The following is a 21,637-nucleotide window of genomic DNA, read 5'->3' as shown; positions in this document are numbered from 1 at the left end:
ATCACAATGTTGATTTATTATGAGAATGTTGGGGTATTCGTGAGTTTTCCTGGTGCAAAATCAAAAGTGTTCAGTGACGCAATTATTGATAGAATTAGTACTTGTATGAGTTATTTCACATCAAACTGAAGTTCAAAAGATTTAAAGAGTAGTTCACTCAATCAACGTTTTGTCAGTGTTTTAGCACTTTCATGGGTCGGTGATGCCCTTGATTTAAACAGATCATGTCACGTTGGCCCATTAAAAACTTTACAAGGTAGGCTCAAATGTCATCTACTCATTAGTGGCCCACATCTGGCTTTTAACAACTGCCGGCCCAAAGGTTGCTACAAACTCATAAAAGAAAATAGTACACCTTTTTAAGTATCACACATTAAGCAAATACAAGTAAATTTATTAAAGAAGAGAGAATGGTTATGGTATAACCCTTAAATGCTACTTAAATGATTGTTTTTGTATTTATTTTCTTTTAAAAGAATTGGTGATTCTTTTCTGTTATATGGCATAATCTTGGCGATTGCATATACTACATCCTTATATCTCTTTTTATACTACAACCACATTTTGAATTACTATATAATAATGATCTGACGGACGCATCTTACAGGTTTTCTTCTGCAACTTATAAGTTTTATATAAAAAGGTTGATACTTGTTACTAAAGAGTAAAGACAAAAGATGGGTCCGTCATCCAAGGGTAGTTGAAGTCATTCATTCTACAAAAATTTTACAACTTGCTAGTTTGTGATTCTGTAATTAGGATTCATGCCAATATTAACCAAGATTAAAATGTTCAAAATTCCATTTGAGCATTCAATTTAGGGTGCTAACTACCAATGAGGTATTAGTCTAGTGATTAAAATAGTAATACCAAGGGCATGTGTGCATTAAACATGCCGACTACATTGATAAACAAATTTCTCTACCTGTAAACTCAACATACTACTTTGACAAACAATGTAATAAAGGTATTTTAGAGGTTGAACTAATTTCACAAAAATTATTATTTGACAAAAGGATCAATGACTGCTTACAACACCAGCACATATGCACTGAAGCGATGAAGTGTGTTTGCAAGAGAAGTATTGAAAAATTGTATTCTGCCCTGATAAACAAAAAAGTGTGAAAGCCAATTTAGGGAGCGAAAACATGAGTTCCTCCTTCCATTCTGTTGGACCTTGCATATGTTTTGATTCATAAGTGTGGATTCGGGATCTATTAATGAGGATGTTCCTGAAACTCATTCAAAATGTAATGGTGGAATACGGAAATGTGAATTTGGAGTGAACATGCTCCCCTTCATAAGTCACAATCAACATGCTTGAATCTTGCAAGCATCTTTCTACCTGTTTCCTAGCAGGGCATCCCTTGCAAGTGCTGCATTTGTAGTAACTCCTACAGAACACAAAGATCAAACGTCATATATTACCCCAAGTCCTACAGAACACAAAGATCAAACGTCATATATTACCCCAAGTCATATGCTCCCTCTGTCCGAAAATAATGAATACATGACGTTATTACTAACATAACAACGTACTTGTATATTCCCAAAAGACCAATCATATAACTCTACTAGTTTTAACAATGAGACAACATTCATCCTAAAATAAACGTGTAAAACAGTAGACTAGTATGCAAGACTTTTTAGTTTTTACCTTGGATGAGGAGAGCCTTTGATGGGTTTCTGCCCATACTTTCTCCAGCAGTACTCATCCGGTGGTATATCAGCTATTTTGTCACTGATGGCTGGAACTCTTACTTTTCGCTTTTCCCTTCGCTTCCTGGAGGATTCAGAATTTCAGAGAGGTTGTTTCTGATAAATCCTTCATAACACATAAACAGGCAAAATAATTGGGGAAAATCAAAATGCTGTACCTTTTTTTTGAGCAATGGCAAGTCTTGCTGGAGGAAGCACATTTAGTGGTAGCATCCTCACTGAAACTCAAAATCCCTGACATTGAGTTCTGCATGACAATCTGCCTGCTGCTGCTTGTGGTTGATCCTTCCATGCACAACACGGGATTGGAATATGACCGATTGATATTGATCACATTGAATTCTTTATTAGGAACGCGAGTTGAAGATGCCAACTTGTAAGAGTTTTCAATCGAAAGACCAACCATATCTTTCGGGTTTATCCCCATGTTTTTAGGCAGAGGACCCTGCTTAACCCTCCTAGAAGGTTTTGTTTTTGTTGATGTTGAATCCTCTAAGAGATAGAGGAGTTTCTTGAACTCCTTGATCGCTTCATTGGCAATTAGGCTCGACTGTTTTATCATGCTACTATTTAACAGGTTGTTCTGATCAGAAATTGAGCTGATATATTGGTGGGCATATCTTAATCCTGTTTGAGCCGCCTCATTGACTTGTAAATCACTAATGCTACAGATTGCTGTGCTCAAATCACATGCATTTGAAGCACCTTGCATTGTTTGAAAGAACTTGAAGAAATCGCAGAAATTTCTTCAAACAGTTTTTGTTGGTTGATCAAAAAGGTTGTTACTTTTTTTTTTTTTTTTTTTTTTTTTTGATAAAAATTTCAGTTTGACTATCCAACTTAATGGGGAATCATTACTACAATAGTTTATATTTGATAGAGTAAAAGTCATAAACATAGTTCATTTAATTATTAATATGATAATCATCAAGGTTCATATGAGTAAATTAGACATATAGCCAGATGGGATTAACAAGTTATCACGTCGTAACGTTATCTTTGCTCAAGTAGTCAACCGATGCTCCTACTCAGCAGAGGTCTCTGTTGTAAGGCAGAATCTCAAAGGTTGTTGCCTGTTGCCCACACTTAAATATGAAAATATCTTACTAATTGAAAACAGAAGATTTTTAATGCATTTTTATCCAATTTTAAAAGTTAAGAGCTAACAATATATGTACTTAAATCACTCGTGTTGAAGATGGGTATTGTCCAAGTGTCGCCATTAATTAGAAAAAATGCACACAATTGCGTTTCAAATGAAGCTTCAAGTATCTGTACCCATGTTCAGCCATAGAATATCATATAAAAGTACTAAACACAAAGAAAAGTTCAAATATTAGATTAACTATACTGATCTGAAAGAAGATTAGAAATATTCAATCATTGTTTACTTTCACAATGCACGCCATTGTCCAAGAATGTTCTTCGAAACACTGCCGTGCAGGTCTATCGATATTATCTGAGAGATTCAAGGACCCCCCATCAGCAAACTGAAAATGGGGAAGATGCACCATCATTCTCAACAGCATACTGAACTAAAATTTTCATGTCAATCAGTATAACAATGGTAAAAATTTACCCAGCATTCCATCTAAATCCTATTTGACATATCTCTACATGAAACTTAGCTAACCCACACATAAACTTCACTACAGCACTTTATATAAATGAGTTAAAGCCTTCAAAAGGGATAATTATTGTGACATCCACTTGACCTAAATATAAGCTCTGTATCTATAATCAGAACCTGCACATAAAGAGATCAGCCCTGATAACTTACAGTTTCTCACTTCATGCATAATACCTTCTTCGGACTCTTGACCTCTTGCTCCTTGTTGTCCTACACCAATCACTTCCTCCATCGTCACCCATCTTTGCCCTCATCTTTTTGTATTCTCGTGACCTTATAACACCTTCCAAAAGATTAATATCTTCTCGGATCTCTTGCCTTGATAAAGTGGATAGGCCAGGGAGTATATCTTTCTGAAAATCTTTCATACGAGTTCCCCTTTTTAGCTTACACCTGACATCCTTGTTCTCTGATTCATCCACCAGAAACGCGGTTGAGGTTACACAATAATCAGCAGTGCTGATCTCTTCTGCCTTCAGTACCATTGCCTCGTAAGATTCCGAAGAACACTGAGGCTGTTCATTTTCTTCATTTTGGGTCTTCTTCAAAGGCATTTTCAATGATTCACCTTCACATAAGGTTCCTGTTTTCAAAGACAATTGTAAAAGTAGTTCAGCTGCTGCTTGAATGGTTCCATCAACCTCTGGTTCGTTCCTAATAATGCACTGAACATTCGATTCAGAGCTACCAGAAGACCGTAGGTCTTGCTCTCCAGATTGAGTGACTAACAGACCAATGTTAAGTTTTTCTCCATCAGACGTAGCAAAGTTAACATCATCACATCGAATACCAGATTGCATGGTCTTTATGCTGCTTGAATGATGATCTATCATGCCTTCTGAATCAGAAGAATTAGATAGCTTGCAGCAATTAAGTTTTTCAAGGGATTCTGCACCCTTCTCTAAGTTTGTTTCTGCTCCAACTGCATCAACCATGTCCATCTCACATGAAAGAGCATTTAAAATCTTTGATGATGACCCCACGCTCGATATTTTTGGGTCAGATCTGTTACTGCAAAGCTCCTCAGAGGACTCAGAATCAAGATATACAACGCTGATGTTGGGTTCATTACCTTCTCTACACTTCCCATCCTTACTGCACCTTTCTCCATCACTGCCTTTGTTATTTACATCTATTGGTTGATGATTTCCATGCAATTCCACAAACGAGTTCACATTTGCTTCTTTCCAAAAATTGGGGCTGCCAAAAGAAGCTACATTGGACATGGGATAAACCTTATCTAACACAGATGATGAGTTAGTTATTGATGAATTGACCACCACTGAAGGATTATTTGAGAAATATGACTGGTCTTCAAGCTGAACTGTATTAAGGTCCAAGCTATTATTTATTTTACAAGTAGGTGCCCTTTTATTCTCGTTCAAAAGATTAGCAAGCAAGGATTTTTGGTGGTGCCCATTTGTTCCTGCACACATGATGACATGAGCAGTGAGCTCTGATCATTAAGCCATTTCCACACAAAAAGATAATAAAATGTTCCCAGATGCAAAATAAACTAAGAAGTAGGAATAGCGTTAAGAGCAAGTATATTGTAACTCAAAGGTATACCTGAATCACATAGTGATTGTGTCTGACAGCTTAAACCAGCATCTACAGAAGATCTATGCAGTGTGGTTCTGTAAGAGCCATTCTTGATGACACTTTGTGAAAGGCTTTCTGGCTTCAACTTGCTACTGTTCAAAAAGCTATCTGAGTTTTGGTAGTCTCTGGAAAGAAATTTTGGAGCAGCAGAGCCAGAAGTAAGCCTAATACATGCTTCAGAATTTGAAAGGCTTAAATTTTCATCTTCGAGATCAATGATGTCAATTAAAGATGAACAGCGCTTTTTTCCCTTCCAAGATCTGAGTTCTCCACTCTTTTTGCTAGCATTAGGTCCAATGCTCAAAGACAGATTTAGATGACCTGGATCAAAATCTACTTTATCCCAGGAAGAATTCTTGGTCACTACCCCTATTCCAGAGGAATCATCAACACATTGGCCAATAAATTCATCGGCTGAAAGCTGGAGATCAAGATGTTTCTGCTTAGTCACAGGAGGCTTTTGCTGTAACTCATAATACATATTGAAGTTTGAAAATTGCATGTATTCAGCCTGAAAAAACATTAGTTTCATTGTCATATACTTGCAAGAAACAAGGGAAATTCCAGTATGAAATTGTTACAAGTTCAAGTATTCACAAAATTACTGCAGCAAGATGACATCACATTACAATAACCCATAAGGAACCTCCCATCCCAATCCACACTACCTCCACAACAGAAACAAAGTAGCAAAAGCAGAAAAGATAAAAGTGGCACTGCCATTTACGTGAAGGGATATTGTATACTTCGTATAAAATAGCTTCAAACTCACCATTGAACAACTCAAATTATTGTTAAAACCTCCTTTGTGCATACTGTAATTATATACACCCTTCTGTTTCAATTCTTCCATCCTAGCTATTTGTACTCTGTAAAGTTCATGAAGTTCAGTGACCTGAAGACAAAATCATGTAAAATAATTTAAAAGTTGAGTGAATTCTCATATTTGCACAAAATTTCAGGATCTAAAGGACATCCAAATTCTGCGACAAATAACCTTGAATTGCCAAAATAATTGAAAATCAAAGACAAAAGCACAGGATATAAAGGACATCCAGAGTCTGCGACAAATAACCTAGAATTGCCAAAAAAAATATTGAAAATCAAATGAAATTTTTGCTTGATATAGTTATGGACATATGAATTTATAAAAAAAATCGCTGGCTGTCAGAAGTTGAGTATATATAACTAAGGAAAGCATCATAATCAACCATTTTTGTGTGAATTGAATGAAAATTAATACCTGCCTCCTAAAAGCAAACTCTTGATCAAGCATTGTCTGCTTCAATGTCTCTTTTAATGAATCTCTAGAGTTGTGAACAGAATATAGATCAAGGACACCTTGGTCAAGCATTTTACCCTCGCAGACATTAGAGGAAGAGACCACTACTGGACTTGATTTCACAATCCCCCATTCCTGCACATCTTTCACCCTTTCAGAAGAAGAAATCGGCATGTTGAGTGAAATCTAAAAAGGCTGCACTACCAATTGGGTATATAAACTACAAAATAGAGGCAAGACATGCATTTAGTGTCCAGTGATCTACTGCCAATAATGATATAGATAGGATCAGATGAGATCAGGGTCAAAGGTTCATGTATTAATTGCAATGGCCAAAGCTTTCCAGCTGATATTTTCCGAAAATAAGGAGTTGAAGAGCGTGTAACAGCCAATAACATCGATACATTTGCTGTACATCAAGTAAATGGCACAATCTTAACACGCTATCAAAACTAAAAGGACTTATATAATACCAATCAGTTTCTACAGGGCTAACGGCAGTGTTTGTTACAGGAATTCAAGGGCTTACTCAATATGGATCAGTTTCTAAAGGGCTAAAGGCAATGTTTGTTACATGGATTCCCCCTCATAGGTAGTCAAGTAACAAAAAATAGTGGTTCAGAGCAAGCTAGACCAAGGCTCTATTTGTTTTGGTAGAAAACATTTTCTTGGAATGATTTTCCCTCAACTCTCCATTTTCCTTTAGAGAAGGAAAACCATTTTCCTTCCTTAAAGAAGGTATACCACGTTTTCCTTTTTACTCCTCTATCCTTCCCCACCCTTTTACTTCCATTCATTTTATCCATGAGTTTTCAATAGTCAAAGAAGCAAGGGAAAATCATTTTCACAATCATGCTTTCCATGGAAAATTATCTAATTTAGAAAATGATTATGACTTCCCACAAAAAATGTTTTCCATCAAAACAAACAGAGTCCAAGTGACGGAATGTGATCAAGCCATATTGTGGCCACAAAAACAGTAGGCTATCATACTTCAACACTCAAACATGATATGATTCTTATAAACAGTTCATATTATATAAAAAGCGCACAACTCTGTTGATTAAAGATGGCACATTGGCATGTATGTCCACTTATTCATAAACCCATACACAACTGATCCTGGTTCCACATTTGTTGATCCAACATCCAAGCAATACCTCGACCACAATGAGGTCCTATCCCAAAACCATCAAGGAACAAAACAAGTAAAATGCAAAAGTTATACTTCCTCAGTTTTTTATTTATTGCAACACACCATTTTGACATGCATTTTTAGAAAGATACTCCATTAGACTAGGCAAACGGACAAATTGATTGAAATTTTTTACCACCGATAAGAAGAAAGTGTTAAGTTACAGTTTGAATTTTATACCTAAATCCGTCCATTTATCTCTTCTAATTACTTTCTCAAATAATTTGCGCGAAAAGTGCGTTGCAAGTATAAGAAAACAAAGGAAGTATAATACTGAAAGTCTGAAACACCTCAATCTTGAACTACTCCATAACCATTTCAATGGAAATATCCAGTAAGTTAACAATTCAGTAAAAATTCAGTCCCTTTGTATAATTTACTGTTTACTGCATATGACATTATCACATTTTAATCTCAAAGATCAAAATTTCAACCATAATTAACCTGATGAAAGCAATTGAAGCAACAGAATTACAACGATCCACGAACTCTATCATGTTCCACACTTTGAAGAATTACTATTCAATTCCAATAAGTCCGTACATGATTATAACATAATAAATTCGTGGGTCCTATAATTAATTATTCCAAAGAAGATAAACCCAGAAAATTATCAAAATTAAAACCCAACATACATACAGAATCGTGAAAAAACCCCAAAAACAAACAAATAATTGAGTAATTGTAGGTAAAGCAGCTAATTATATAAAAAAAAAGACTGTGTATAAATACTACAGTAGTTGATATATGACTATCATAATCATATATCAATATATGGAACAGTTAGAAAATGAAGGAACGTAAACAAAATCAAATCGAGAAACCCAACAACAATGTAACCATCCCAAAAAAAACATGAGAATAATACAACTACTCGTATAAAACTATATAGTAAAATCCGACTTCCTAAATTAAAAAAAAAAAAAGTTTCATATTGTATAATAATACGAGAAGTGTATAATAATAAGAGGGAAAGAATAAAAAAAATACATGGATGGTAAGGCAGAAGACATTTAAGAGAGAGAAAGAGTACCAGGATCTGAGAAAAGAAGTACGAAAGGAAGAAGAAAAGTATGCAGAGGTCACAAGTAACCAAACATTGTTGTTGATGTTGAATGCTTCCAAAAACGTAGCAATATTATTATTATTATTAATATTATTATCAAATAAATAAAAAAGAGTGGTATAATCTTCCAGTGAAAAGAAGAAAGAAAGAAAGAATTCTGTTTGTGTTGGGAATGGAAAATTGAAGGAGATGGAAATAATCTAAGTTTAATGTAGTTGAGGTTGAGGAGAGAGAAAATTAAACATAAAAATTGGGTAAGTTTCTTTAAGTGTGGGAGAGGAGAGAGAAAGAAATGGAAAAATAAGTAAATGTCTCATTCACTCATTCATCAGTCGTTGGGATTCCCCTTTCTCTCTCCTCCTCCTTAACTCCTATTTTCTCAAACACACTACTAGGAGAGTAGGAGTACTAGCCTCCTTTTTTTTTTTCATCTGCACTTTCAGATTTCTGTTGCAAAAACAAGGCCAGTCAGAATTTGTTGGGACACTTTCAATGCTATAAACCACGCTATTATGGACCTTTTTACGTAGGCTTAAGAACTATATATTTAGCATTACTTTTTTTTTATTAGTACTGTATTTATTTCTATTTAAGATAATACTCCCTCCATTTTTAAATACTTATTCCATTTCTTTATGTGCGGAGAGAAATTGTAGAAAGTAATAAAATATGGAGATAGTAGGGTAGTTGAGAGAATGAAAAATTATAAAAAAAAAACACAAGTTGTGGAAGAATAGGAGGAGAGAGAATATTATGTTGGGTCCATTAAGTGTTAGAAATTAATTAAATATTGTAAAAGCTTTTCAAAAATGAAAATGGAGCAATTATTTAAAAACGGCCGGAAAAGAAAAGTGGAGCAAGTATTTAAAAACGGAGGGAGTATAATTGTGTGGTAGGTTATTTGATTCATTTCATTGTATGAGTATATTTTATAAATAAGATTTTACTTTTATTTACACTTTATTTTTGGTGTATAGAGCCACAATAGTGGGGCTGAGAATCGATTCAAGAATCTCTCGAAATAAAAAAAAAAAAAAAAAAAAAAGCTCTAATCACTTTTTTATTTTTTTGAAACCAAGCTCTAAGCACTTGAAAGTGAAGATATATACTGAGTACATTTTAAAATATGTCTTGAAGACTGTGAAAAATTAAATGAGACAATAATATAAGGAAATTAGGAATGCTTGTATAATTACCCGATTTGTATTTGTTTATGAGTTTTGTTTCCTTGACGTGTTTTTATACTCCACTTTTATGAGAAAAAGTTTAATAACCAGAATTATTAAGCTAGATTTACCTCCAAAATTTGCCAATCAGGATAATCTAACTTTGAATCATAGAAGATAGAATTTTACTAAACTGAATTCCGCAATTTCCTCTCTTATAACACTCTTATAATTGCTGTAATTCCTCTCTATTACAATGTGAAAATTCTTTTATGACCCACTTCAAGGGCATTTTAAATACTCCGTCATTATTTTGTGTGTAAAGTTAACAAATATCTTTTTGATCTTTTTGATAAAACGCGTAACTATAGTAGAATGGTCACGTGTAATTTTTCACTCGTAAGATACATATGAATAAATAACATTACGATATACTCCGTGTAATGTTACTATGTAAAAGGTTGCTGGATTAGTATATTAAAATTGAATGAATTAATCTACATTATTTAAACACAAGAAGTTATACTTTAATACTTACGTATTTGGTATTCCTTATAACTGTATAAGGTTATGATGGAGTGATACTTGTTACAACTAAGATGGTGACAGCTTCCACCAGGCCGGCCATCTTCTATCCCTTTCCAATTTCCATGGTATATAAATATCAATATAGATGGGCTATTTTAAAGGTATGAAGCTGATCGACCATATGGTATGTCCATATGTGATATCGAAATTGCAACGTACCTAAAACATCAATATCATGTTCAAGAAATCAAGAGGCATTGGCCCCTGTACCCACAACATCAAGTTCATGTGTTTTTTTTTCTCTAAACAAAAATAAATAAATAAAAAAATAAATAAAAATAAATACATAAATAAATAAAATAAAAAATTATATACTCAATTTTTTTTATGAGTGCACTTCAAAAAAAAAAAAATTATGAGTGTATTAATTACAAATGACAAATTCTCCATATTATATTACCGTGACGATTATTAATCATACCTCTTCTGAGTCTTATCTATCAACTTTAATATTTTAATCAATTAAAGTACTCCATCGTGTCATAATAATTAATCAGAGATTTTTCAGTGCAGCAAGTCACATGGGTGCGGCAGGGGTTACTTGTAGGGTGTTAATTATCTTCTAGGGTTACTTGTATGAGTTACTTGTATTTTGGGCTATATAGAGCTATTTGGGATTAAGTATTAAGAATATGGAGTAATATTAATTACTCCGATTTATGCATAATTTTATCATAAATCTTCAACTTAATTCATTTTTAGAAAGTATATTTAATATTAGGGTTATATATATCATTGCCCATAAATGTGTCACTCTGGTAAAAACTACTCATAAACAAAACTGTGATCCCGTTATTTGCATATATATAGTTCACAGAACGTCAATAGTTGTGACCAGGGGCGGATCTATTAAGGTGCACAGTGAGTCACGTGACTCACCAGCACAAAAAAAATAATAATAATCAAAGAGACCGCTTATTACAGATAGGCGGTCTCTTTGTTGCTTCTAGTTGAGTTTAGACCATTGTCTGTTTTATAAATATCAAAGAGACCGTCTATTAATAGGCGATCTCTTTGTTGCTGCTATTGTCTGATAATGAATAATTTTTTGTGTTACTTTCATATTTCATAAAAGAGACCTGTTATGTTAAATAACTAGTCTTTTAATTCATTCCACTTTTTTTTTTTTTTTTAATTCTTGTTTTTATTTATACTATATTTGTGCAACTAATTTAATATTTTCCCACAAAACTAATTAAGTAAAAAATCATAAAGTTAGTTTAATTTAATAGTTTTATAGTACTAGTATGTATTTTTTTTGTCTTATTTTTGGATTGAAATTATTTTGGTAAAATATAACTTTTTTTTAATATAATTTTTGGATTGAAACAAGTGATTAATTATTGATGGTGACTCATAAGTTCGAAATTCCCGGATCCGCCACTGATTGTGACTTATATATCTATTGAATACTCCTTAGTCCTTACTTTAGTTATGCTCACTTGATATGGTAGTCTTGCGCGTCTAGCCCTTAACTTTCATGATTAATGCATAACTAACTAAAATAAATCCTTTTTTATTTAGTATCGTTAGAGGAGTAAAGTTGAAAGATTTGCGAGAATTGACCCCACTAAAGTTTTTTCAATTAAGGACTTTAAGGTGAAGAGTATTAGCATCATGAAAAGTAATCCATCCTAATAGTTTTTGTTTCATCTGAAAAGGGTACAAGTTAGGTCATAATTAAGTTTTTTTTCGGGTAAATAAATACGAAGGGCATTACCAACATAAAATTTCATTAAGATTCGTCAAATTATTAGATTTAGCAGGATAAAGACTATTTGGGAGTGTGAATGGGAAAAATAAACGAGTATGAGTATGAGATTGATGATTCAAACATTGGAACTTAATCGATAAATTAAGCTGAATTTGTATTATGATGTAGCTCAATTAGTAGGTAGGGTTTCATTTTCTTTGACTTACTTCATCTATAGCATTTAGGGCATGTTCTCATATATTGAACTCAGCTGAACTGAACTTAATATTTTATAAGAGAAGGAAATTAGGAGCAGAATTGAACTGAACTGAACTGAGCTAAACTGAACTGAACTGAACTGACTTGAACTGAACTGAAAATAAACGTATGAGAACAGGGCCTTAGTGGGTAATGTATAGGTTGATTAGTAAAATGATCAAATTCAAGGGGGTTAGTTATCGATTTTGATGATTCATTTTTCTCAATTTCCAAAAAAATTTACTACATACTCGAATATCCGATCCTATATATCTTAATGTTGCTCAATACCTAATTATCACACGATAAGTAAATACTTTATTCGTTCTCTTTAATAGCAATATTTGAAATTATGCATTAGTAAACGCAAGTGAAATTCAAATAGTTATAAATTAAAAAGAATTGAGAAAGTATTTCAACAATTAAGAAGGAATAGAATTAAAATCCATTAAGTTATTATTATTAATAGGCTAGCCCTTGGTTTAAAAAAAAAAAAAGGCTAGACCGTTCAAGGATTTCTAGCTATAGTTCTAGATAGCAAAATTTAAAATTTTTACTTTATTTTATGACAAGAGGAGATAGTGAAAATTGTGTACATGCAAAAAACCTTGGAGAAATTATAAGTATGCTAACAAATGGAAATAACCGAATAACTAATGAAATAAGGTAACTAAGCGAAGAGATCATCCAAAGTCCTTGTGTAACTAGTTATAATACTCCGTAGCTTGCTACTTGTTCTCTAAATGATATACGGAGTATTACTCAATAAGGCAACTTGATTGATCTTTAGAAAACCACATGTTGGACGTTAGCCAGCTTGTACCCCTACATGCTGTACACATTCACCAATCTCACGTCTCACATCTCCCCCTCCCTCCCCAAAGAGTCAACATAAAAACTAGCATATTGTTAATTTATTAGTATTACAGTATTACCAATCACATACTATATGCATGATTTTTATACCCTAATTCAAACCTTACTCCATGTATATAAGTAAACAGCTAAGGGAGGCTAAAATGATACATATTCGTGATATTCCGTATGACAAGATATGAACCAATTGTCTGAAAAAGAAAATTCCTTATCGAAACAAGATCTCTCACCTATGCAATCAAACACCGATTGTAATTATTTATTTTTACGTGGACCAACCCAAATGGTTGCCACTTGCTAGAATTTATGCTAGATTATGATCTTCTAATAAATTGGATACTTTTTTCTATCATCATTTCATGCAACACTCTAATTAATCCAAACCTAAAATTACGATCATCTAAGCAAGAGCATGCATGATGCATGATTAGTACGAGTGAATAGACAAATTAAATAATGACCAAAAATATGGACAGGGAACAAAAGTTACAAAGGAGATCAGAGCTATTATCCCAACTATTAAGGAAATGAGTGGATTATTGTTGTTAGATCATGCTAATTAAACTAATTACTTCTTCATCCTAATTGGTCCACACCCAAGTACTTCTTCAAATAGGGAATACACATTTCAATACTTCCCTTTATTTTTATATCCGTTTAACGTGTGGTCACAAATCCACCACTCATAAAATTTTATGACCGTATAGTCATTTTAAGGATAACTAGCATAGAATCATCATGTGGGTTTGTTCATTGGCTTAACAATGTAGAACGACACTTTTGCTTATAGGCTAAAGTGCTCAACAATAATGCGCTTAGCTTATGTGTGTCATAATGTAGTAGTAAGTTAAAAAAAAAGGAAGAATGAAGTGTTACATAGCCATTTAGAGCTAGCTTGCTTACTTGGTATATAAACATTTACCATATGATTCTACTTTATACTTATAATTGCACGAGTTGACTAACTCTCAGTCTCTCACAATTTAATTAAACTGTTACAAATCCTTGCAAGTAAAAGTGAATGGAAAAGGTATATAGAAGCAGAAGTATATATTAACCTTCAAATAATCAACAATATACTGTACTAGTATCACATTTCTGAAGGAGCTTGTTTTCCGGATAAATAGTCCCTACTCCCTAGGTTTTGGGTTAATCAAGAAGCTACTTGTAATCTCGTAGTACATGGGGTTGTCTAAATAAAGTTCAAACTCCAAAATAGATTACTGCCAATTAATCAAATATACTACTCCATTTTAAGCTAAGCAGAGTATTTTAGTTCATTCCATTATTCAGGACTTTTGAGAATAGTGTAAGAATGTGGACACCAGTTAATCTTAGGGAATTGGGGATTTTATATAATACTCCATAGATCGTAGATACATAATTACTTGGACTTTTGGTCCCTAATCATGCTTATGTAGCACCTATCACGGCTATCATCAAATTATGCTAGATTGCTAGTGCCATTATTTCATTTACATAAACTATGGAAGTATTACTCCAATCATATATACTGAGTATATACATAAACTGAAATGGAATTAATAGGTGTTACCTATTCAATATGTAATTTATGTTTAATACTTATATTTTATTACTCGCTCCGTAATATGCAATCCTTTCAAAACTATATACAAGCATAAATACATTTTTTAAAATCGGTGTAATTTATTCTTAGGGTTACATCTATTAGTTTACTTAATATTTATTTTAATTTTTGTTACTCATAATTTGTAACTCGAAAAATGTGGTTAAAAATATACGTCAAAATAAACAAAAGAAGCAAATACTACTACGAATAGAAGCGAGTGGGGGATAACTCAAGTGGTTAGAGTTTTTTTCCCAATTTCAGTTGATTCTAGGTTCGATTATCACCCCACCCTTGTGGCTCTCTAAACACCAAAAAAAACTATGATGAATAGAAAATTAAGGATGATAAGTTACTTAACAACAAATTCTAAAATAAGAGTTGTCATTGATTTATGACTTTATGTTAGTTTTAATTTTAATAAATCAGTAATTTATAAGATTAGTAAACAAAAATCTAATGCTATTACTTTTGGTACTCCAGAACAAAATAGTATTCTATCCAAAATATTTTAGCGTACAAACAAATTTCGTGTTGGACTAATTTATTTTGAGAGAAATTTAATAATATGACAATTGACAAATGACAAATGACAACCACAAATTAAAGGTATTTTATCCTTGTACTCCTCTTGATTACGATGCTAAAATTAAACACAGTATCATTTCATCAAGGCTCTACGATCCCAATGACGCCAATCCAGCTGACGCCCAAGAAAGTCGCCGTAGTTGGCGGCGGCGCAGCCGGCTTAGTGGCGGCGCGGGAGCTTCGAAGAGAAGGTCATAAGGTGGTCGTGTTCGAGCGTGGGCCCCAACTGGGTGGAACCTGGGTCTACTCGCCGGAGGTTGAGTCTGACCCACTTGGTCTCGACCCTACTCGGAAAATCGTTCATTCTAGCCTCTACAGTTCTCTCCGCACCAATCTTCCCAGAGAAGTTATGGGTTTTCGTGATTTTCCCTTTGTTGCTTCTGGTATGTAACTCTCTTTCTCTCTAATTTAATGAATAATGATTCAAATGCTAGAATTTGATTATTTCAACAGTGTTTATTCAAATGCTATGTTTTGTTTGATTGAATTGGTAATTACTGATTAGGTTAAGTTTTTCGAATTGGGGCATTGTTTTATCCAGTTTAATGACGCACTCAGCTGCAAAATGCTCGCACTCAGTACATCTTGTAAAGTGAAATCTTTGATATATGAACCCTAGGAAAATTTATGAGATTGATGAATACCAATGTCCATACAATACTTTTAAAGTGAATTGGTGATTGAATGAACTTTGCGCAAAATATACATCTTAATAGGAGTGTATTATATGATGGAAAAATAGGCTTTAAGATATACGGAGAGTGTATCAATAATTACTAGACTTGGGGAATTGTCTATCTAGACATATTGTTGATGGTTTATGCTGGTCTTCTTGCAGGAAAGGCGGACAGAGATTCACGGAGGTTTCCAGGTCATCAGGAGGTGTTGAGATATTTAGAGGACTTTGCTAATGAGTTTAGGTTACACGAGTTGGTTCGTTATCAGACAGAGGTGTGTCATGTTGGTTTGGAGACCGAAGGTATTTGGAAGGTGAAATCTAGGATGCAAGTTGGAAATGATGGTAGTGAATTTGATGAAACTTATGATGCTGTGGTTGTTTGTAATGGACATTATACTGAACCACGGGTTGCTGAAATTCCAGGTACTTTATTAACTGCTATTGTTGGCTCCCTTTTTATATTAAAGATCTTGATAGTTTTCTCATTGTATATTTTCATATGTTATAATTTGCAGGCATTGAGCATTGGCCAGGGAAGCAAATACATAGCCACAATTATCGTCTTCCTGAGCCCTATCGGGACCAAGTATGTGCCTTGTTTTCTATTTTCTTTGGTTGTGTTCTCTTTGTACCTTCAAATCTATGGGGTGATAGCGTTTATGCATATGAAGTCTTTTTTGTTATTCAATAAAATGCCTTGCAGCATTCTTTGCAATGAACTCTGTCATGCTTTATACTTGTAATTTAAGCTCACCTGATGTCCTGATGTACGTTCTTCCACAGACCATAGAGAGGTTGTTGAGCTGATTTACATGCTGTCAGAACTTGGCTTCCTGAATCCTGATTGGGAAAGCCAGTGTTCCTTGCTATTGTGATCAAAGCGTAGTGAGCTTTTGTATCAGTAGGAAGAAAGAAAAGCATATTGGGCCCCTCCTTTTCCCCCTTTGTTGGAGTAACTTGCTTTGCTAATAGTTCTGATTTTGGCAATGTATTTCTGCTTTTACCAGGTTATAGTCCTGATAGGGAGTTCTGCAAGTGCTGTCGATATATGCAGGGACCTTGCTAAATTTGCCAAAGAAGTCCATGTAGTATCTAGATCAAAACCAGAAGGAAGTTTCGGAAAGCAGCCTGGTTATGATAACTTGTGGCTCCATCCAATGGTAAAAGCACTTACCTAGGGTAAGATATAGATGGCCATCATTGGAAAGTATGTCGATGGCATTGTTTGTCCCTTCTGAAGGGGATTAGCTGATAGCTTGCCATTCTAACAGAAACAATTATGCAGATAGAAAGAGCCCATGAAGATGGTAGAGTCACATTTCAAGATGGAAGTGTGGTGCTTGCACAAGTCATTCTCCACTGCACGGGGTATTTTGAAACTCTCTAGATTCTCTTATTACTTGTATGTTTTTTTGTACAAAAAAATAAAATAAAATTAAGCAACAAGCAGAATATCACTATATAGTAATTTATCTGCAACATTCTTTCAGCTACAAGTATCATTTCCCTTTTCTTCATAACATTGGTGCCGTAAATGTCGATGATAATCGCGTGGGGCCACTGTACAAGCATGTATTTCCACCTGCATTAGCCCCAGGGATCTCTTTTGTTGGCCTCCCATGGAAGGTAAGAATTTCTCCTGGTATTGTTTTTTGTTGTGGACTTGTGTCTCTTGGGAGATCATGGTCTCATCGCCAGATGGTTGGACCAATTAAGTAAGAATTTCTGAATATTGGCGACAGGTTGTCCCTTTTATTCTCTGTGAACTTCAAAGTAGGTGGATAGCAGGTGCTTTATCAGGTCGGATATCCCTCCCGTCAGAAGAGAAGATGATGGAAGATATAGAATCTTACTACTCAAAATTGGATGCTGCAGGAGTTCCAAAGCATTATACTCATAACATTGGTGATCATCAGGTAAATTTTGCATTTCCATAACTTATGAATGCTTGCTCATAGTCGCAGACGCTCTAAAAATATAGTGCTATGCTACTGTGTTTGCAAACTATTGATCATCTTGTGAATTTCTCTTTTGTTTACATAGTATTTAATTTGAAGTCAGCTAATGGAAATCGAGGCTTGCAGAAGTCTCTTTTGCATGTCTTTAAGCTCAATAGATATTGTCCCCTGTGCTTGTATGTTTCAAACTCCTCTTTCCTTGGTTGTCGTCGCCCTTTCCTCCTTCATTCATCTTCATGATCCATTCAGATACTAGTCAACAGCCAACCTGGACATTTACTTGATTTTGATTTGGAATTTCTAAATACCTCATCCCTAGAAGATACTGCATATCTGACTGACTAAAATCCTGGCAGTTTGATTATGATGATTGGCTTGCTACGGAGACTGCTAGCCCTCTTATCGAGGAATGGAGAAAGGGAATGTATCGTGCAGCTAGCCTCCGCAGGAGAGCTAAACCAGAGACGTACCGTGATGAATGGGACGATGAAGACTGGAAATCACAAGCCTATGAAGATTTTAAGCAATACTTTCCTGTCGAAAGCAGTACTGTGATTGCCTCTTCGGCACTTTGATTCAAACTTTGGTACAGAATTATTGCCTCAAGATGGTTTATGTCATACATGTCTTCCTAAAAGAAAAAATAATCAGCATTGGCATCAAAACATATACTTAGTACGTACCACGGTACCAGCATGAATATAATTTTTCCATACTTGCATAGATAATAAAATTTGTTGTCTTTTGCATTTTTCTGCAATAGCCGAGTTTGTTAGCATATGTGGCTATGTGCATTGTGCTTTAATGTTATTTGTAATGGAGAAAATGAAGGCAGTAAAACAAACCAAATTCTGAAAACATTATTAATTCAAAACCAGTTCACGTATAAATCTGCTTTTTGGTAAGAGGCTTATAAAGGCCCCACTTATAGATGCTGTGATCCAACTAGGCCCACAATTTGGGGTCTTGGGCCTTTTTTTTTCTGTCCAGTCCCTACTCAAGTACTGATTACTGGCCACACCCAGCTATTTAGTACGACTAGTATCAATCATTTTTTCTTTTTTTTTTTTTACTTTTCTGTTTTGTTGGGTCTTGGGCTGGGACACTGGGTCCATTTGGGAAGTAAGGGTGTAGACCCTTCACTTATCACAAATTATAAAGCTATCGTTATTTATTTTTTAAAGTTGCAATTTTTTTTCCCAATAAAATGTTGCATTAGCATGCATCAGAGAGTCAAGAGTTTATAATTGAATGATTCAATACGAGTGCAATATCACTCAACCGTCTTATGTAACCTAGTGATGTGTAACAAGAAAACTCTTAAAAGTCATTACAACACCAGTACTCACGTTAAATATCACATTATAGTATTTTATCACTTTGTGCAGTGGTAAAAGCTAAAACGACTAATGTTATAAATTACTCCGTGTAAAATGTATTGATCACGTCTTGAGAATAATAGTTGATATATCGAGAAAAGTGATAGTTCCAAAATGAGGTACAAAATAATCCAAGTGTATGTTCATTACTTCACTTAAAATCAAAATGGTTGAAATAGCATGCTCCCTAGAATCCAAGATTCATAAGCTAAATAAAGAAATCATAGTAAAATTGTTGATCCCCATACTCATCAAGACATAAAAAATAAAAAAAAAAAAAAAAAAAAAAAGAAACCATTCTAAAATCAAAGAAACCAACATTTAATATGGTAAAAAGAAACATTAATGCAGTAACAAGAATAATCAAAAGTAGTAATATAAGTAAAGATTATAGTTCAACCACTAATAACAATCTACCATAGTACCATAACATACCATACCATATGATAAAACAAAGGTAAAACTCTCCAAAATCAAAGATTGAGTTAATTTTCTATCCAAGTATCTTGTGGAAAATTACTATACCTATTCAAATTAGCTGCCCTATTCATTTTAAATCCCCAAATCAGTAAATATTTCTTTTTAACCTCATCTACAAAATTGGGAAAGTAACAAAAATTTACTCCCCTCTACCTAAAAATAGTAAAACCCTTTACTGAAAAACTAACCAATAATTTCCCTCTTGACAATTAATTTTCCTTTTGTTTTGTTTTTGTGTTCAGAAACTTCAGTTTCAGCAGAGAGGAGACCGGTTAGGCACCCCCTTTTTCCTCCGGTTGATAGAATTGTGACTATGTTCGGCCGGTTCAGCTAATCGGCGACACGCTGAATCAACAGAATTAGGGCGATTCGAACCGGGTCGAGCTAAACCAGTGAGATTACTGCGCCTTTTCCTGACAATTTCTGTAGTTGCTGTGCAAAGTATAGCGGCTCGAAGGTCATTGCTTGAAGTTGAACCGGATGATGTTGGAATTGAACCGGACGAGTCAAGGACTGATTCAGGTGTTACTACTTGAAACTCGTCAATGTCTGGAAATCCCAACATTTTGTGGTCTGATACGTTGATTCTTAAGCTCCCTTGTGTTGATATTATATGCTCCACCTTCAATAATTTCAATAAACCAAAAATTAACATAATTGGCAAAAAAAAAAAAATATCAAAATTAAAAATCAGGAGAAAAGAAAGTGAAATTGAAATACCTTGCAAGAGAGACAGCAGAAAAGGAAAGGTTCTTGTAAGGAGCGATTGCAGGTGAAGCAGCAATTCCCAGAACTTGGGCTTCTGTTGAATCGAGATTTTGGCCTTTGTCTTAAAAATACCACTTTTGCACTGTTTGTTATGTATCCCTTTTTATCATGATACAATTCAAACCCAGAAAAAAACAGATTGAATCAGATTCATAATTTCTGGGAAAATTGAATCAGTTTTTATTTCTGGGAAAATTGAAAAGACTTACTTGAATACCAGAGCAATCCATGAGTTTTTCAGCATCGGATAGTTTAAGAACATCATTGTAAACGTATCGTCTTGCCTATAAATCAATTTAAAAAAATTAAAAATTAAAAATCAACAATTTAATTCTAAAAAAGAGGAAATTGAATGAAAAAAAAAAGGTGTTTTTGAATGAATAAGAAGAACCTGAAGAAGGACATGTTTGCGGTGGCGAAAGAGGCATTTAGGACAGAGACTAGTGCAGCAATCAAAGCAGAAAAGGTTTTTCTCAGATTTCTTATCAGCAGCAGCAGAAGAAGAAGAATCAGAATGAAGCAAACATGGCTCAAAGAATTTCTCATGAAGCAGAGCATCCAACCATGTCGGAATTGAACGAAGACCCACCTGATTAAATTCAACAAATAAGCATTTAATCCAATATTAAAACCATAAACGAACAAAGTAAAATAGAGTAATTAAAGAAAGACCCACCATAATTTAGAATTAGAAAAACAGAGCACTCCGTATTAGGAGAGAGAAAGAGAAATGGAAATCAGAAATGGTGTGTTTGTGTGTGTTTGATTGTGGGAGAGAGAGTACTAGTAGAGTGAGTGAGTGAGCAGAGAGCAGTGTACGAAAAGGAATTGTCGTATTATGGGCAAATTTTGTGATTTTCTCTCTCCTCTTTTCTCATGTTGGCAGAAGCTGCACTAGTGCACTAACGGGGTTGCTCTGCCAACTGCAATGCTGGAAGGGATTTGTATTTTGCCTACTCTGCTTTTGCCAAATTGCCACCATTCTTTGCTTTTTCATTTTCATTTTTCATGACTCATCTTCTTTATTGTTTTTTTAACTGTATTTATTTTCTTCTAGTACGGACTTATATTTATCCTAACCCATTTCGAATGTTTTTGCATCACTCTACGTGTAAGTTTTAT

General features: G+C 34.2%; 4 protein-coding genes across 4 annotated transcripts; 1 reads left to right on the top strand and 3 right to left on the bottom strand.

The window, feature by feature from the left end:
* Window positions 1-1,243: 1,243 nt before the first annotated feature.
* LOC110704656 (probable WRKY transcription factor 74) lies at window positions 1,244-2,431 on the bottom strand. Its single transcript, XM_021882475.1, has 3 exons — window positions 1,878-2,431; window positions 1,658-1,783; window positions 1,244-1,394 (listed from the first exon to the last, which is right to left on the bottom strand). Exons 1-3 carry the CDS (start codon window positions 2,429-2,431, stop codon window positions 1,244-1,246), a joined length of 831 nt encoding a protein of 276 aa, XP_021738167.1.
* Window positions 2,432-2,801: 370 nt separating this feature from the next.
* On the bottom strand, window positions 2,802-8,564 carry LOC110704620. Its single transcript, XM_021882429.1, has 5 exons — window positions 8,462-8,564; window positions 6,195-6,368; window positions 5,724-5,846; window positions 4,919-5,462; window positions 2,802-4,775 (listed from the first exon to the last, which is right to left on the bottom strand). Exons 2-5 carry the CDS (start codon window positions 6,303-6,305, stop codon window positions 3,511-3,513), a joined length of 2,043 nt encoding a protein of 680 aa, XP_021738121.1. The 5' UTR covers window positions 6,306-6,368; window positions 8,462-8,564; the 3' UTR covers window positions 2,802-3,510.
* Window positions 8,565-15,286: 6,722 nt separating this feature from the next.
* Window positions 15,287-18,648, top strand: LOC110704617 (flavin-containing monooxygenase FMO GS-OX-like 4). Its single transcript, XM_021882427.1, has 8 exons — window positions 15,287-15,634; window positions 16,090-16,353; window positions 16,446-16,516; window positions 16,938-17,090; window positions 17,216-17,298; window positions 17,421-17,556; window positions 17,673-17,846; window positions 18,245-18,648. The coding sequence occupies exons 1-8, from the start codon at window positions 15,304-15,306 to the stop codon at window positions 18,461-18,463; spliced, it is 1,431 nt and encodes a 476-aa protein (XP_021738119.1). The 5' UTR covers window positions 15,287-15,303; the 3' UTR covers window positions 18,464-18,648.
* A 226-nt stretch (window positions 18,649-18,874) lies between these two features.
* On the bottom strand, window positions 18,875-21,637 carry LOC110704618. The gene is made up of 5 exons (XM_021882428.1): window positions 21,192-21,637; window positions 20,907-21,104; window positions 20,725-20,799; window positions 20,468-20,614; window positions 18,875-20,369 (listed from the first exon to the last, which is right to left on the bottom strand). The coding sequence occupies exons 1-5, from the start codon at window positions 21,192-21,194 to the stop codon at window positions 20,001-20,003; spliced, it is 792 nt and encodes a 263-aa protein (XP_021738120.1). The 5' UTR covers window positions 21,195-21,637; the 3' UTR covers window positions 18,875-20,000.

The sequence above is a fragment of the Chenopodium quinoa genome, unplaced genomic scaffold (genome assembly GCF_001683475.1).
Source record: "Chenopodium quinoa cultivar QQ74 unplaced genomic scaffold, ASM168347v1, whole genome shotgun sequence".
Classification (NCBI taxonomy): Eukaryota; Viridiplantae; Streptophyta; class Magnoliopsida; order Caryophyllales; family Amaranthaceae; genus Chenopodium; species Chenopodium quinoa.
Note: the sequence above shows the minus strand (reverse complement) of the source record. Positions and strands in the feature narration are given on the sequence as shown.

What these genes read in the sequence shown, in the direction of transcription:
- LOC110704618 (XM_021882428.1), bottom strand. An exon ending in GCAAACATGTCCTTCTTCAG is followed by an intron (nt 20,800 to 20,906) that starts GTTCTTCTTATT and finishes ATTGATTTATAG; the next exon opens with GCAAGACGATACGTTTACAA. An exon ending in TCTGCTGTCTCTCTTGCAAG is followed by an intron (nt 20,370 to 20,467) that starts GTATTTCAATTT and finishes AAATTATTGAAG; the next exon opens with GTGGAGCATATAATATCAAC.
- LOC110704617 (XM_021882427.1), top strand. Translation starts at nt 15,304, where the DNA reads ATGCTAAAATTAAACACAGTATCATTTCATCAAGGCTCTACGATCCCA. An exon ending in ACGGGTTGCTGAAATTCCAG is followed by an intron (nt 16,354 to 16,445) that starts GTACTTTATTAA and finishes TATAATTTGCAG; the next exon opens with GCATTGAGCATTGGCCAGGG. An exon ending in TTGTTGGCCTCCCATGGAAG is followed by an intron (nt 17,557 to 17,672) that starts GTAAGAATTTCT and finishes TATTGGCGACAG; the next exon opens with GTTGTCCCTTTTATTCTCTG.
- LOC110704656 (XM_021882475.1), bottom strand. Translation starts at nt 2,431, where the DNA reads ATGCAAGGTGCTTCAAATGCATGTGATTTGAGCACAGCAATCTGTAGC. An exon ending in TGCCATTGCTCAAAAAAAAG is followed by an intron (nt 1,784 to 1,877) that starts GTACAGCATTTT and finishes TGAATCCTCCAG; the next exon opens with GAAGCGAAGGGAAAAGCGAA. An exon ending in AAAGGCTCTCCTCATCCAAG is followed by an intron (nt 1,395 to 1,657) that starts GTAAAAACTAAA and finishes TGTGTTCTGTAG; the next exon opens with GAGTTACTACAAATGCAGCA.
- LOC110704620 (XM_021882429.1), bottom strand. Translation starts at nt 6,305, where the DNA reads ATGCTTGACCAAGGTGTCCTTGATCTATATTCTGTTCACAACTCTAGA. An exon ending in AGTTTGCTTTTAGGAGGCAG is followed by an intron (nt 5,847 to 6,194) that starts GTATTAATTTTC and finishes TTTTGTCTTCAG; the next exon opens with GTCACTGAACTTCATGAACT. An exon ending in ACAATCACTATGTGATTCAG is followed by an intron (nt 4,776 to 4,918) that starts GTATACCTTTGA and finishes TCATGTGTGCAG; the next exon opens with GAACAAATGGGCACCACCAA.